Source organism: Cherax quadricarinatus, chromosome 25 (genome assembly GCF_038502225.1).
Source record: "Cherax quadricarinatus isolate ZL_2023a chromosome 25, ASM3850222v1, whole genome shotgun sequence".
NCBI classification, from domain to species: Eukaryota; Metazoa; Arthropoda; class Malacostraca; order Decapoda; family Parastacidae; genus Cherax; species Cherax quadricarinatus.
In genome coordinates, this window is record NC_091316.1 from 3,776,560 (window position 1) to 3,790,508 (window position 13,949).

The 13,949-nt window shown below is 38.0% G+C and overlaps 2 protein-coding genes across 4 annotated transcripts in view; one reads left to right on the forward strand and one right to left on the reverse strand.

Annotated features, from left to right (window-relative positions):
- Nucleotides 1–9,579, forward strand: part of myd (stromal cell derived factor mayday) — a 29,101-nt gene extending 19,522 nt beyond the window's left edge. Inside the window, exons 7-8 of one of the 2 annotated variants that reach the window (XM_070088572.1) lie at nt 979–1,142; nt 3,386–9,579. In XM_070088572.1, coding sequence (XP_069944673.1) covers nt 979–1,142; nt 3,386–3,562 — 341 coding nt within the window. In that variant the 3' untranslated portion in view covers nt 3,563–9,579. Of the gene's footprint in view, nt 1–978; nt 1,143–2,198; nt 2,336–3,385 lie in introns of those variants that run through there. The other variant, XM_070088573.1, reaches the window with a different exon arrangement.
- The window catches only part of LOC128690026 (uncharacterized), a 58,615-nt gene continuing 47,302 nt past the window's right edge, over nt 2,637–13,949 (reverse strand). The window contains exons 1-2 of one of the 2 annotated variants that reach the window (XR_011392397.1): nt 7,301–7,420; nt 2,644–2,766 (exon numbers count right to left, since the gene is read on the reverse strand). The gene's annotated coding sequence lies outside the window, so the exon portion shown is untranslated. Of the gene's footprint in view, nt 2,767–7,300; nt 7,421–13,949 lie in introns of those variants that run through there. The other variant, XM_070088576.1, reaches the window with a different exon arrangement.

Sequence of the window (13,949 nt, forward strand, 5' to 3'; positions counted from 1 at the left end):
TGAAGATAATGAATATCATTGTATGCACATTATTCATAATTCTTCTTTATCATCTTCAACTTTGCAAGGCCAATTTTGCAGATCACCATTGTGATACTCCGCATCTGCAGTGCTCCTTCTTTTGCTCTGCAAGAGAACGAGATGTACCCAAGCATAGTTGCCAAATATACATTCAACAACTATGAGTTCCAGCCTTCTAAGTATTTTTAAATTAGGGTTAGTTGGAAATTCCTCATATATGTGTATCCCCCCATACTCTTGTTTAGTGACAGCCTTACCTGTCAGTGATGTCAACTGAACAGAGGGAAAGTTCATCTTTTTATTTCTTTTAACTCCTTGAATCTCTTTTAACACCTGGCAGTCTCCCAGCAAGGCTTCATGATCCAAAAACAAGGAGGACACACATTTAGTCAATTATTCAATCGCTGTCTTGCCAGAAGTGTACTGACGTTGAAGTTGAGATGGCCCTCTGAAATGCAACATCCTTACTGCACAGTAGTGTCTCCTTGAAAATATAATTGCTTTTACTGAGTTTATACGATGAAAAACTGTTTGATTTAAATTATAATACTGTACAATAAAGTTATTTTTCATAACTGATTAATATATTTCAGTTAGTCGTAACGAAATGGTTTGATGCCACAAGCGAGATACTGAACAAAGTTAATTTTGTTTTAATTATTTTAATAAGTGTTATTCATTTTCCAATTGATTAAATTTTATATTTTGCTAATTTGTTAACTAATTGCTTGTATTGTTTTGGATATATTTGAGATGCAAACTCTTATTTTCTTCCAGTGTTTTCCATGCTTTAACAGCAAGTTCGCTCCCATAAAACTGAAAAGCAGGGTGTTCGATATGTGCTTAATTTTATTATTAATGGATAATAGACATTTATTGAAAACATTTTACAATTTTACTCAAAATACAGTCAACTCCTTGTTACTAAGTGCAATAAATTATTTTTTTTTTTTACAGATATTGATGGAGACAACAAATTAAGCGAAGATGAATTTTCAGATCCAGATATGAATGAAGTTCCCGATGACTTGACAGTAGAGCAGTACAGGAATGATCGCCAAAGAGAATTTAAAATTGCTGATGAAGACAACAGTGGCAAATTAGATAGAAGAGAACTGTTGGTATGTTATAGTTAACATTAGTTGCTCAGTATTAACCACTACTGCAGTGGTAAATGTTGTTCTGTAGAATGTGTAGTTTTTCTGAGATAAAATGTTAAATTTTTTATATTTCATTTAAGATAAAATAGCTGATGTGCTAACAGATATAATCACTGTGATTCTTGCTGTCATTGTTTCCTTTCATTTTCTCCTTTCCCTTTTTTCATCATTCTGTAGTCTTTCTTATTGTCTCTTCTCTTTCATCATTAGATGTAGATCCATTATGTGTTAAATAACAAAAAAAGGCACAATACCGTGACTGGAACGATACACAAATAACCCGCACATAAAAGAGAGAAGCTTACAACGACGTTTCGGTCCGACTTGGACCATTGACAAAGTCACACTAACCAGAAGTGGAGCAGGACGGCTATATATAGGCAGGAAGAGGTGGTGGTAGTAGTAGTAGTAGTACAAGAATGGTATATAATACCGACAAGATGAAATTAAGACACGCGCAACACCCGGACATCTCTAACGCAGACGTTTCGCCATCCAGCCTATATATAGCCGTCCTGCTCCACTTCTGGTTAGTGTGACTTTGTCAATGGTCCAAGTCGGACTGAAACGTCGTCGTAAGCTTTTCTCTTTTATGTGCGGGTTATTTGTGCATTATGTGTTAAGTTATAAATTTCAAGTATATTCCACAGTTCAGTAATTTGATAAAGAGGTTAAAAATTCTTGTGTAAGTATAACAGAGCCCAAAGCAAATTTTTGCTTGTTTTTATTATACAGTAGTGTGCATATTAATTGGTAGTGATGAAATAGAACATTTATTTGGAATATTAATGTTTATTTGAAAAATACATGGCAATATGACAGATAATTGATTTAATAAGAGATGTGACTACCCTTTGCTTTTATAAGCATTGCTACATGCTTTGGAATAGAATCGACCAATGTTGAACACATTTTGGTAAGTTCTTCATAGCAGCACCAGGTCCTAATAGCAGCATTTAGCTTCTGAACAGTTGTACAGTTCTGTTTTCTAATCCTGCATTTGGTTTTTGCCCATAGATTCTCAATCGGGTTGAAGTTAGGAGAGTTTCCAGGCCAATTTAGAACACCTAGCCCACTCTTTGAAGAATGTCAGCATTTTTCTTTAAGTGTGGCATGGAGCAAGATTCTGCTGGAAAATGCCTTCTCAATCAGGAAAGTCTATCCACAGTGGGAAACAAATGAGTTTCCTTGCTTGCCTTGTATTTGTCACTGTTCATCATTCCCTCAACAATAACAAGCTATTCAGGAGTTTATCAGTAAAACTACCCTAAAACTTCTTAGGTGGATGTTTTGGCGCTTGTTGAATGTGTTCATTCTGAAGAGGTTCTTCTCTGATCCATCTCACTACCACTGATTTGTATCCATGTGCTTCAAAATGTGCCTCATCTGAAAATATAACTTTTCTCTGTTCATCTGTTGTCCATCGCTTGTAATAGAGTACCCACCGCGGCCATTTTTTCTTCATATCAGAAGTCAATAATTTTCTTTACTGCTTTCTGGCAGAACAACAGTTGTTGTAGCACTGACTAGAGTCGCAGGGTAACACCACAGTTGGATGGTTGCTAGAAGTCGGTAGCAAGTTCTTCTGAAAAGAAAAGAACCTAAACTACATTAATTAAGCCAGAGACTAAGACATATTATGAGATGATCACAAAATTTACTTTTTTTTTTTTTTTTTTTTCAACAAGTCGGCCGTCTCCCACTGAGGCAGGGTGACCCAAAAAAGAAAGAAAATCCCCAAAAAGAAAATACTTTCATCATCATTCAACACTTTCACCACACTCGCACATTATCACTGTTTTTGCAGAGGTGCTCAGAATACAACAGTCTAGAAGCATACACATATAAAGATACACAACATATCCCTCCAAACTGCCAATATCCCAAACCCCTCCTTTAAAGTGCAGGCATTGTACTTGTCCCAATTAATTTGCATACTACTGTACTAGTGTATCTTTGTACTGTATTTAGTATGTGTACGGCACTGGCTTTTTCCAGTTTCTTGAATAGTGCTTGAACTCGGCTTATTTGGTACAATATCTATTTCACTTAAAGCTGTTCTTTTGAAATTCATGCACTCTTCATGTTCTTACAAAGCAATTTTATAAGACCTCTAGTCAAAATATAAATCCGTCAGCATCTTTACTGTATATTGTACATGTTTTCCTCTTACAATATTTTAATGATCACCATTGTTCCAACAGCGGTACATTGATCCACGAAACATCCACCATGCAGAGAAAGAGGCTGTCAATCTCTTTAGTGCAGCTGATGCCAACCAAGATGGAGTTTTAACGCTTGTTGAGGTTCTTGCTGAGAGAGAGTTATTCATGAGGAGCAAGATGGTTGACGCTGCTAAAAGCTTCCATGATGAGTTCTAATTGCCTTTTCTTTTACATAAAAACAGTGCAGTAAACCCTCAATTTAATGGGCTAATTGGTGAGGAACCAGTGGCCAGTAATCGCGGTTTAGCAGATAGTAATGAGGTTGCTCTGCTTTGATTGTTACAACTGTGGACACTTTTTTAACCAACAGTGGATTTTGTCCCATATTTCTGAAGTCTGTTAGATTGAGGGTTGACTGTAACTAATGTTGAAAATGTAAATACTGTATTATGCATAGATTTTATGTATATGTACATGTATATATGTATGTATGCAATAAGATCACAGTAAACAAGTGATATTATAATATGCAGAACAACCACTGTGAAAAAGTAGTAAACTTCCAAGCACTTTCATGATTTCTTACGTTATCAAGAAACTGTGATAATGCGAGAAATCACGAAAGCACCTTGAGGTTCACTATTTTCTCACTGGTGCTTCTGCTTATATACGTATATACATTCAGTATTACTTTGTACTTATCGGGTGAATTCCCACTTTTTCCAATACAGCACAGTGTACTTATGCTTGGCTTTAGAGCATTCCATGACTTGTTATAGTTTTATATATAAAAGTTGTTAAATAGCAAATTTTTTTTTTTTTTTTTTTTTTTTTTTTTCAACAAGTCGGCCGTCTCCCACCGAGGCAGGGTGACCCAAAAAAGAAAGAAAATCCCCAAAAAGAAAATACTTTCATCATCATTCAACACTTTCACCACACTCGCACATTATCACTGTTTTTGCAGAGGTGCTCAGAATACAACAGTCTAGAAGCATACACATATAAAGATACACAACATATCCCTCCAAACTGCCAATATCCCAAACCCCTCCTTTAAAGTGCAGGCATTGTACTTCCCATTTCCAGGACTCAAGTCTGACTATATGAAAATAGCAAATATTTTTTTATAATATAAAATATTATTTTGTATGTTTATTGCCCTCCTCACTTGGGGGTTTATGCAGAACCTGCAGACAGCATTATTCCATTACATTATTCTGTATTGATAATAGATTTGGATTAAAAAACCACATATTTTTTTTTTTTCCCCCCAACAAGTCGGCCGTCTCCCACCTCACTCACACATAATCACTGTTTTTGCAGAGGTGCTCAGAACACAACAGTTTAGAAGCATATACGTATAAAGATACACAACATATCCCTCCAAACTGCTAATATCCCGAAACCCCTCCTTTAGAGTGCAGGCATTATACTTCCCATTTCCAGGACTCAAGTCCGGCTATATAAAAATAACCGGTTTCCATGAATCCCTTCACTAAATATTATATATAAGTTATCAAGGTATATACATGTACACCACATTGTTAGTATAAGAAATTAGTATCATATTTTAGCTTTTACTACAAATTTTATTACTGCATAACCTTTAATATGCAGGATGATTATTGTTTCAGGAAAATGTTCATTATATTTAATTGTGCAACTCACTTTTACATATAGTAGGTGAATCAATCATGCTTTATAAAAATATGGTATAGGTTTTGTGTTATACATTATTATTATTATATTATTATTATAATCAAAAAGAAGCGCTAAGCCACAAGGGCTATACAGCTTTGTGTTATACAAAATACATAACATACCCAGTATGGTTAACATTCCTTGTATAATTATTTTATATTTGTTTCGCCGGCTTTATATGTGAGGAGTGTGTTTATGAATGTGCGCAAATGTGACAGCATCAGCCCTTCTCTGTAAGTCTTATTTTTGCTTCCACTATGTGGAGGCTAATTCTCATGGTATTATAATATTGAAATTACACATAATTAATTTTTGTCACTTGTATTGTGTATATCTAGAGCAGATGTTACAAACTCAGAGTATTAAGTGCACAACTGAGTTGTAACTTGTAAACAGATCAATTATATGAAAATGTTATTTTCACTAGTTTGGTCAGGTTTAATGCTTGTTTCCGAATCTAATGAAAATTCACCAGTTTTGGTAGGTAATCCCCAAAAGCTCCCTGATGGAAGGTCCTTTACATGCCTAGTGGGCAACTTTTTGCTGTGGGGGTTTCAGCTCGCTCAGGATGGCCATAACATGTAAAGATCAAACTGTACACTGTCGTTAGCATTTTCTATGCACAGGAACCTGTAAACCTGTTGTCTCTTGCCTGGGATTTGAGCCTGCTGTGGAGCTGCATCCCTCGGGTAGGCAAAAAACTTCAGTAAGGGCATAGGTCAAAAAAAAGAGGTTCATTTCTCACCCTGCTTGAGTCAGTTAGCAGGTCTTGCATCCCTTTCCACTATCTGGTGGGGTAATGTATTCAGCTAGAGGGAGTGTACATCAGTGCACTGGCATTATTTTGGTCCTGTGGCTGCCATTTAGCTAGCTGTTGTTTGCTCCTGTATCTGTTAGCCTGGGGTCATTTTAGTACACAGGTAAACCTTCTCTTATTGGACTATGATGGATGGGGAAATAGAGAGTTGAAGATTATTATTTAGCAGGTAAGTGATTTTACCTACTTTTCAACAATGCCATAAGTGCTATTGTTTTGGACATCCTGCTCTATTTTGTCATTCATATGAAGATTGCCTTAACAGTGCCTTGCTGGTTAATAGTCTTAATAATCATTTCAGGCATTCATTAAGAGGCACCATTAGCATGCATGTTTAATCCAGAGTTTATCTTGCGGTGTACAGGGACAGGGCTCTGGTGGATAAAGCTCTCGCTTCACATGGCGAGGGTCTGGGTTCAGTTCCCAGCTAGGGTAGAAACATTGGGCATGTTTCTTTACACCTGCTGTGTGTTCATCCATCAGGAAAATGGATTACCTTGGTGTTAGTCGACTGGTGTGGGTCACATCCTGGGACACTGACCTAATTTGCCCGAAATGCTGAGCATAACGAGGGGCTTTCTATATAGTAGTGTCATTGATGTCAGCTAGGCCTGTATACCATGTACATGTAGTAAATAGATATTATTATTATAATAATAATAATTACTGCAGTCCAGGACCTGTCCATCTCTTCCAAGGATGTATACCCTATTCAGACTACTGGTGTTGTCCAAGAGCATTTAGGATTAATGGTAATTTCATTGGTCCAAGTTAGAGGACAACAAGCTGCTCTTGATCAAATCTCAGTTGGATTTTTTTGCCTTCTTTTCACTGCTGTTGCATTTGAGAAATAGCTTTTGTACAACTGCATGTTGGCCACAAGAGACTTGCACATAGTTGTCACATGGAGAGGCACCTAGCACTTCCCTATGCAGTTTGTCAGGCCCTGCTGACAGACACCTTTTGATTAATTGTGTGAACACATGGAATTCATGTCCTGTCTGTGGTTCAGCACCTAAGAACTCTCACATTACCTGCTCACTTTTCAGAAACCCTTACTTTAGGTTCAGACGCACTATAAATTTTGGTTGAAAGAGGCTCATTATGCCAACTTCGACTTTCCATGTTAGCTCATAGATTCATTAGTCACGCTGCTCCCTTTTTCCCAGTAGCTTCCTTCAGCCTCATTTGTGAATATTACAATAATAATTAAGAGTGTATAATTTTTATAAAAGGCTATACAGGAGGGCCCCATTTTTTTTTGGTGGTTAGGTTCCTGACCCCTGCCAATAAGCAAAAATTGCTTATTAGCAGGGGTCATTAAAAATGCCTGATAATATATGATAGTAGTGTAAACATGTTAAGTTCTCAAAACAGCTAGGCCTAAAAAGAACAATATGAAAGTAAAGTGAATATACAGTACGTACAATACTCACCTTAAAATATGGTGCCAGACGCCTCTCCCTGATGCAGCTGTTGTGCAAAAATGGTGGAAAAAGTGCTGAACATAATGAACACTGGCTCAGTTGACTTCTGCCAAAATAGTGGGACACTGAAACATGGGGCCTTCCTGTACTGTTTCATGCATGTGAATATTCATTATAAAATGCTATGCAAATCACTCATTTATTGCTTCATTCATAAAATCTCAGCTAACCACAAGTCTTATTTTGTGGGTTGTGCTTCAGGAAGCTGAATAGAAGTACACTGTATATATAAGTATGTATAGCTGTACAGAAGTATTTTGGTATAAAACATTTATACAGTAATTGGCTAAGAGGATATCATGAGGGAGTGAACTGTAAATAATGCTACCCTAATTCCCTTCTCTTAAGTGACTAGCCAGGAGCATGTGCTAGTGGTCCTTTTGCTACTGTATTTCAGGAGTGATATGCATTTTGTTTCTTAGTGTTAGTTTTTGTTTGTCAGTAGGGTAGGAACTAGGCAAGTGTGGTCAGTAGCATGTCTCAGGCTTAGTGGATGGAGGATCAAGTATGTACCACTCCTTGTTTTGATTAGTACCACAGACTTTGATGATTTGTACTGTATCCATGAAGCCTGTGTGATATCTTTAGTATACGTATATCACACAGGCTTCATGGTACATACTTGATCCTTCATCCACTAAGCCTGAGACACGCTACTGACTGCACTTGCCTACTTCCTACCCTACTGACAAACAAATGGCATAGTGAATGCACAAATGGTAGTTTTTTTGCATAATTTGCCACTTTAATTTGATTTAGATACAATTTTTCAGGTTTTTATCATTTTACCCAAATTTGTAAATAACTTGCATATATGTTTCATTTACACAATTTTTAGGCATTTATTTTAAAAATATAAATAACCTATTGGGTTTTCACACATTCTATAAAGCAAACAAAAGCGTTGGTTTTGCATTTCACAGTCCTGGAGTGCAAATTGTTCATGTAAAAGTAGTATTAACTTCTGAAAATGATAGGTACAGGTGCAATATATATGTGATGACATTCAAAACAGTATCAATTCTTAGAACATGTTTAAGCAGAAAATGTGTTGAGAACTATTACCTTCATGGTGGTCAGTATGTGCATGAAAACATGAATAAAATATATTGTTTTATCTATAAAACTTAGCTTTTAATCGTGAATTTGGTCATGCCATAGTATAGTACTTCATTTGGACTGTGTAATGATTAATAATAAGAGAGAATTGTTTTGGGGGGATTTGAGTGTGAGCAAGATAAAGTCTGAAGGAATGAACCATTTGATCTTCATGGGTTTAGTGTTCAGTTTAGTGAAAGTATTGTTTCCACTTATAATAGTTCCATATGCCTAAATATAACCATTTGAATGTAGACAGAATTAAATTAAATATGATAAAGATAGCCATCAATTTTCAAAATCTTAATTATGTACTGAAACTTTAATATACTTAAGGCTTAAAGTCCAGGCACTGTATGACCCTTGTCAGTTTGGCGCTTTCTTTAATTATAATAATAATAATTAGAAGTCCAATTGCTTACTGCCATTTTTATTTTTATCAAAAGATGCTGTACATAAAAACTGTCATTCATTCAGATGTTTATCTGTAAGAGCTATGAACAAGTTACTTATTTTTGTACTTGGGAAATACTTTAAATGAAATTTTGTAAACCTTAACAGCGCTGTATGACCCTGGTGGTTTAGCGCTTAGTTTTAATTATAATAAAAATAATAGTGTAAACCTTAAGGTTTAAGAGGTAATACAGTTTATTAAAGGTTTAGAAACTTATAAATACATTAAAGGTTGATTCTGTATCATCAGTACTCACTAAATCTCAAGTGCAGTAGCGTATGGGACTGGAAATTATGTACCTCAGCATGATTCTTATTTGTTTGTACTATTTGTCTTCAAGAATATTCAAAATTACAACTTAAAACTATGTATACATGTACCTTTCCTCAGTAATGTGAATGTGGAGTATTTTATTCATTGTACTTTATAAAATGTTTTCCACGTACTTCCGTGAGTGATATTAAAAGCATTACTATTTATATTACGAATAGTTTGTTTAAAACAGTTGATCTAAAAGTTTTTTAGTCACTGAATCAAAAGTTGAGATTTTTTTCTGAATGTATTTGACACCTTCTGTGATAAACTACAGTTAAGAAAAAATTATTATATTTGCTGTGATGCAGAGATTATGGAATTACGAATGTAACCTGAATCAATTAAAATATTCAATATCAAGTGTTTGTAGTTACTTTATGTAAATATATTTATCCCTTGAGAATAAAAAAAGCTTTACTTCTTGGTGGGGGGAGCTGCCGTCCAGTACACAAGTTATCCAGTCATCATTAAGTGTAAATTTTCTGCTTAGCACGTGTGTTTTGAGTCCTATTGCTATGCAAGCAAATCTCTAACTGAAGATAGATGCTTTTCCCTAAATGTTATACTGTAATATAATATAGAACTTTCTCAGATATACAGTATTATAATTTATAAAAGTAGCTTTAAGCATTTACTCTTTAAATATGGGAGTCTGAACTGGATATCAAGACAACTTTAAACTTGTATAATGAAAAGAAGTGGGGTTATAATATAAAGCCATGCTGTCCTGCTGAAGTTGGGGTAAAGGAAGAAAGAGGGGTCAGTAAGAGAAAATGGGGGTAATTTCCTCAATGTAACCTACCATCAACTCCTCTTGGTAGTAATAAATTATTATTCTTTCTTTCTTTCAATTCACCAGCTGTATCCTACCAAGGCAGTGTGGCCCAAAAAGAAAAACAAAAGTTCTCTTTAACTTTAGTAATGTATACAGAAGGGATTACTGGCCCCTTGCTTCCAGCATGTTAGTCGCCTCTTGCTTAGCGCTTCTTTTTGACTATAATAATAATAGTCGCCTCTTACAACACGCATGGCTTATGGAGGAAGATTCTGTTCCACTTACCCATGGAGATAGGAAACAAACAGGAACAAGAACTAATAAGAAAATGGAAGAAAACCCAGTGGGGTGTGTGTATATATATATACAGTGGACCCCCGGTTAACGATATTTTTTCACTCCAGAAGTATGTTCAGGTGCCAGTACTGACCGAATATGTTCCCATAAGAAATATTGTGAAGTAGATTAGTCCATTTCAGACCCCCAAACATACACATACAAACGCACTTACATAAATACACTTACATAATTGAGCGTGTTTGATAGGAGTGAATGGAGACAAATGGTTTTTAATACTTGACGTGCTGTTGGAGTGTGAGCAAAGTAACATTTATGAAGGGATTCAGGGAAACCGGCAGGCCGGACTTGAGTCCTGGAGATGGGAAGTACAGTGCCTGCACTCTGAAGGAGGGGTGTTAATGTTGCAGTTTAAAAACTGTAGTGTAAAGCACCCTTCTGGCAAGACAGTGATGGAGTGAATGATGGTGAAAGTTTTTCTTTTTCGGGCCACCCTGCCTTGGTGGGAATCGGCCGGTGTGATAATAAAATAATAAAATAAAATAATTGGTCACATTCGGAGGTAATCGTTATGCGGGGGTCCACTGTACTTGTACATGCATGTGTAGTGTGACCCAAGTGTAAGTAGTAGTAGCAATCCTACCATCATGTTAAACAATTACAGGTTTCCATTTTACACTCAAAATGAAGTGCTAAAAATACAAGGGTAATAAATTAAAAAAAAGAATCTAGCAGAAGGAAGAGACATGACTGGGCTAGATCAAGAAAGACCAATAAGACTTTTAGGCTACAAAGATACTAGTTAAGATAAGGTAAGATTTCGTTTGGATTTTTAACCCCGGAGGGTTAGCCACCCAGGATAAGCCAAGAAAGTCAGTGCGTCATCAAGGACTAACTTATTTCCATTGGGGTCCTCAATCTTGTCCCCCAGGATGCGACCCACACCAGTCAACTAACACCCAGGTATCTATTTGCTGCTAGGTGAACAGGACAACAGGTGTAAGGAAACGTGTCAAAATGTTTCCACCCGTCGGGAATCGAACCCGGGCCCTCCGTGTGTGAAGCGGAAGCTTTAGCCATCAGGCCACCGGGCCTGGCCCTTAGGAAGGAGGAGGCTGGTGGTAGGAGGAAGCACCATATCAGATATCAACTTTTCCCCAATTAAATGATATAGCCTCCCTATATAGCAAATGACCATCTCCACAGATCCTATATGGCTCAAGGGTGAATGAAAAAAGTGCTACAATTTTTACAATTTAAAGAAAAAACTGCTGTATAGCCCTTGTGGCTTAGCGCTTCTTTTTGATTATATTTTTTTTTTTTTTTTATTATCACACCGGCCGATTCCCACCAAGGCAGGGTGGCCCGAAAAAGAAAAACTTTCACCATCATTCACTCCATCACTGTCTTGCCAGAAGGGTGCTTTACACTACAGTTTTTAAACTGCAACATTAACACCCCTCCTTCAGAGTGCAGGCACTGTACTTCCCATCTCCAGGACTCAAGTCCGGCCTGCCGGTTTCCCTGAATCCCTTCATAAATGTTACTTTGCTCACACTCCAACAGCACGTCAAGTATTAAAAACCATTTGTCTCCATTCACTCCTATCAAACACGCTCACGCATGCCTGCTGGAAGTCCAAGCCCCTCGCACACAAAACCTCCTTTACCCCCTCCCTCCAACCCTTCCTAGGCCGACCCCTACCCCGCCTTCCTTCCACTACAGACTGATATACTCTTGAAGTCATTCTGTTTCGCTCCATTCTCTCTACATGTCCGAACCACCTCAACAACCCTTCCTCAGCCCTCTGGACAACAGTTTTGGTAATCCCGCACCTCCTCCTAACTTCCAAACTACGAATTCTCTGCATTATATTCACACCACACATTGCTCTCAGACATGACATCTCCACTGCCTCCAGCCTTCTCCTCGCTGCAACATTCATCACCCACGCTTCACACCCATATAAGAGCGTTGGTAAAACTATACTCTCATACATTCCCCTCTTTGCCTCCAAGGACAAAGTTCTTTGTCTCCACAGACTCCTAAGTGCACCACTCACTCTTTTTCCCTCATCAATTCTATGATTCACCTCATCTTTCATAGATATAATAAAGAAAAAACTCAACATTAAGGGTTAAATTTGGCACGCACACACACACACACACGCAGATGATGTGAAGTTAATGAGGAGAATTAAATCAGAATTTAATCCTGCCAAATGCAAAGTCATGAAGATAGGGGAAGGGCACAGAAGACCACAGACAGAGTATAGGCTAGGTGGCCAAAGACTGCAAACCTCACTCAAGGAGAAAGATCTTGGGGTGAGTATAACACTGAGCATGTCTCCGGAAGCACACATCAATCAGATAACTGCTGCAGCATATGGGCGCCTGGCAAACCTGAGAACAGCATTCCAATACCTTAGTAAGGAATCGTTCAAGACACTGTACACCGTGTATGTCAGGCCCATACTGGAGTATGCAGCACCTGTTTGGAACCCGCAATTGATAAAGCACGTCAAGAAACTAGAGAAAGTACAAAGGTTTGTGACAAGGTTAGTTCCAGAGCTAAGGGGAATGTCCTATGAAGAAAGATTAAGGGAAATCGGCCTGACGACACTGGAGGACAGGAGGGTCAGGGGAGACATGATAACGACATATAAAATTCTGCGTGGAATAGACAAGGTGGACAAAGACAGGATGTTCCAGGGAGGGGACACAGAAACAAGAGGCCACAATTGGAAGTTGAAGACAAATGAGTCAGAGATATATTAGGAAGTATTTCTTCAGTCAGAGTTGTCAGGCAGTGGAATAGCCTAGAAAATGACGTAGTGGAGGCAGGAACCATACACAGTTTTAAGACGAGGTTTGATAAAGCTCATGGAGCGGGGAGAGAGAGGGCCCAGTAGCAACCGGTGAAGAGGCGGGGCCAGGAGCTAAGACTCGACCCCTGCAACCACAAATAGGTGAGTACAAATAGGGGAGTACACACACACAAAAAAAGTAAAAGAATTAATCACAAAGCCATATTCCACCTTGCTAGGTTATATAATCACCTGCATTATACTCCTTAATTCAGCAATGAGAAAATAATTTAAGTCATACAAGGACACAGGGTTAAACACTGACATGTAATATATTAGTCAACCAGTTAGAACATTGTATAAAATCACACCAGAAACCATTTAAAAAACTATAACTCCTCTCTTGACATCAGCTAATACGTTTACCTGGAGTTTACCTGGAGAGAGTTCCGGGGGTCAACACCCCCGCGGCCCGGTCTGTGACCAGGCCTCCTGGTGGATCAGAGCCTGATCAACCAGGCTGTTGCTGCTGGCTGCACGCAAACCAACGTACGAGCCACAGCCCGGCTGATCAGGAACTGACTTTAGGTGCTTGTCCAGTGCCAGCTTGAAGACTGCCAGGGGTCAGTTGGTAATCCCCCTTATGTGTGCTGGGAGGCAGTTGAACAGTCTCGGGCCCCTGACACTTATTGTATGGTCTCTTAACGTGCTAGTGACACCCCTGCTCTTCATTGGGGGGATGGTGCATCGTCTGCCAAGTCTTTTGCTTTCGTAGTGAGTGATTTTTGTGTGCAAGTTCGGTACTAGTCCCTCTAGGATTTTCCAGGTGTATATAATCATGTATCTCTCCCTC